Source organism: Stenella coeruleoalba (genome assembly GCF_951394435.1).
Source record: "Stenella coeruleoalba genome assembly, chromosome: 5".
Lineage (NCBI taxonomy): Eukaryota > Metazoa > Chordata > Mammalia > Artiodactyla > Delphinidae > Stenella > Stenella coeruleoalba.
Window position 1 is genome coordinate 114,741,948 of NC_137150.1, and position 2,197 is coordinate 114,744,144.

At 44.6% G+C, this 2,197-nt stretch overlaps 1 protein-coding gene across 1 annotated transcript; it reads right to left on the reverse strand.

Annotated features, from left to right (window-relative positions):
• Positions 1 to 280: 280 nt before the first annotated feature.
• LOC307186400 (serine/arginine-rich splicing factor 6-like) lies at positions 281 to 1,551 on the reverse strand (the record flags this gene model as incomplete). The annotated part of the gene is given in 2 exon segments (XM_079921454.1): positions 281 to 1,107; positions 1,110 to 1,551. Coding segments are annotated over 2 exon segments (1,071 nt in total). The 5' UTR covers positions 1,354 to 1,551.
• Positions 1,552 to 2,197: the final 646 nt, after the last annotated feature.

A 2,197-nucleotide genomic window follows, 5' to 3' on the forward strand; every position in this document is an offset into this window, starting at 1 on the left:
AACACTTAAAAAAAAAACCAAAACACTAAATTAGCTTAATCTTTACAAAAGTTATTTTAGCTCAAAAGCTATAAAATCAAAGTTATCTTAATTCTACAAAGGGAGAGGATCTTTGACCTCATCTTTTTCATCAAATTTGGCTACAAATCCAATTTTTGTATGCCCCTTTTTTCGGGAGATTCTTCTTGCAGAAGAGGCCCAGTACAAACGTGGAAGAGTAACTGCCTAAGCAAGTAGGAAAGTGTTCTGTAATAGTGTGCAAAGAATGCAGAGTTGTGGGTTAATTTCTGGAGCTCAATCTGGATCGTGACCTTGACTTTGAACGAGATCTAGAACGGGATCTTGAAGCTCTTTTTGGTGGAGGGGACACAGAACGGGCCCTTGGGGGTGGTGCAAGTAGGGGTGAATTGGAATGAGACTGGCTCCTTGATCTAGGTTTTGACTTTATATCACCTTCCCCATTTTCTTTGGGGGAAAGAGATGGAGAACGAGACCTGCTTCGAGACTTCTCATATTCATCCTTCGATCTGCTCCGAGAGTGCAAACGGGAGCCTCGATCAGACTTAGGTTTAGATTTGCTTTTTGATCTAGATTTCCTGCCTTTTGAACAAGAACGTGATCGACCTTTGCTCCGAGACCTGCACCGGGAGCAACTTTTTGAGATACTTCGAGATCTACTGCGGCTGCTCCTACGACTTCTACTTCGTGACCTTCTTCTAGTCCGTGACCTTGATCTGCTTCCAGAATAAGACTGCCTGTGGCTTGTTCGTGGTTTATCTTCCATTAGTCTAATATTTCTCCCATTGATTTCCGTACCGTCCAGCTTATCCAAAGTACGCTTCATGTCCGAGTAGGAGCAAAACTCACTGACGCCTTCATTTGTGCGTTCTTCGTGATCATCCGCATAGGTTACTTCACCTGCTCGTCTCATGAAATCCTTTAAATCTCGCCAACTGCAAAGACTAGAAAGGTGTTCTACAATAAGCCTGAATTCTGCATGTACAGGTGGTCCAGATTCACTTCTGCCAGAGGTTCTCCGACTGCCGTATCCGCCTCCACCACTGTGGCTTCCGTAGCTGTAGCCGCCACGCTCGCGGCGCGGCCCCCAGCATGCTCCACGATCACGTGCTCCACGATCACGTGCTCCATGATCACGTGCTCGCCGCAGAGCGCCCTGACGTTCAGCCCATACACGGCATCACCGGCGTCGCCACGGTCTTCGAACTCCACAAAGACATACCCCTTTTTAAGGTCTATTTCGAGAAGGCGGCCATAGCCACTGAAAAAGCGCTGGATATCCTTCTCCCGGACGTTGTAGCTCGGGCGTCCTATGTGGACACGTGGCATCTCCATGGCGGGCGAGGGGCCCGAGGGTCGGCTGTCGAATGGCAGACCGCAGAGGCAGAAGCCGCGGGGCAGGGGCGGGGACGACGAGAACCCGGACACGCACCTCCCACCGCAGCGGTGGCCGGGTCCAGCCGCACGATCAGCTTTGTGTATTTTTGACTTTTCACTTTCTTTGTTGCCTTGTGGCTCTCAGCACCGCACACTGTCGGTCAATTTAAAACCTGTAAGTGCATCTGAGAGTAAATTGGACATAAATGAATAATCAAGAAACTGCACGTGTTCCTTTGGAGACATTTTAGTTTTTCTGCAAGTTACAGTTGGCACAAATTGTGTTCACTGCAAAAGAGAAGGGAATGAATGTTTGACGGAAAGGAATTACCTGTTCACTTGTTAACTTTTCGTAGAGTTCAACCATATTAAGGAAAACACTTATTTCTTACTCACTGTATTCTTAACACATAACATAGTATCTGACACAGAATAGGTACGTAATAAATATTTTTAGCGGTTTTTAAGTAAAGGAGCAAAGAAAAGCTTAGGTTTTATGTGAAAAGATATAAAAGAGAGATCAAAAACCATGTGTGTATATTTGGTTGGATAAGCTGAAAATCCCCAGTATCCAGCTTTGTTTTGAAAAAAAAAAAAAGTAGTAGTCCAAGTTCTGTTTTTGTTTGTTTTTGCTTGGTGATTGGAAACAAAGGCAATATATTAAGGAGTGAAATAATAAACACACCAATTTCTTAAAGTTAAAATAGCCCCAAGAATATGGAAACAAATCAAGTGGACTTCAAGCATCATTTTTTCCCTTTCATCTGGACACTTTGTTGAATTGCAGAGAAATAGAAAGTCA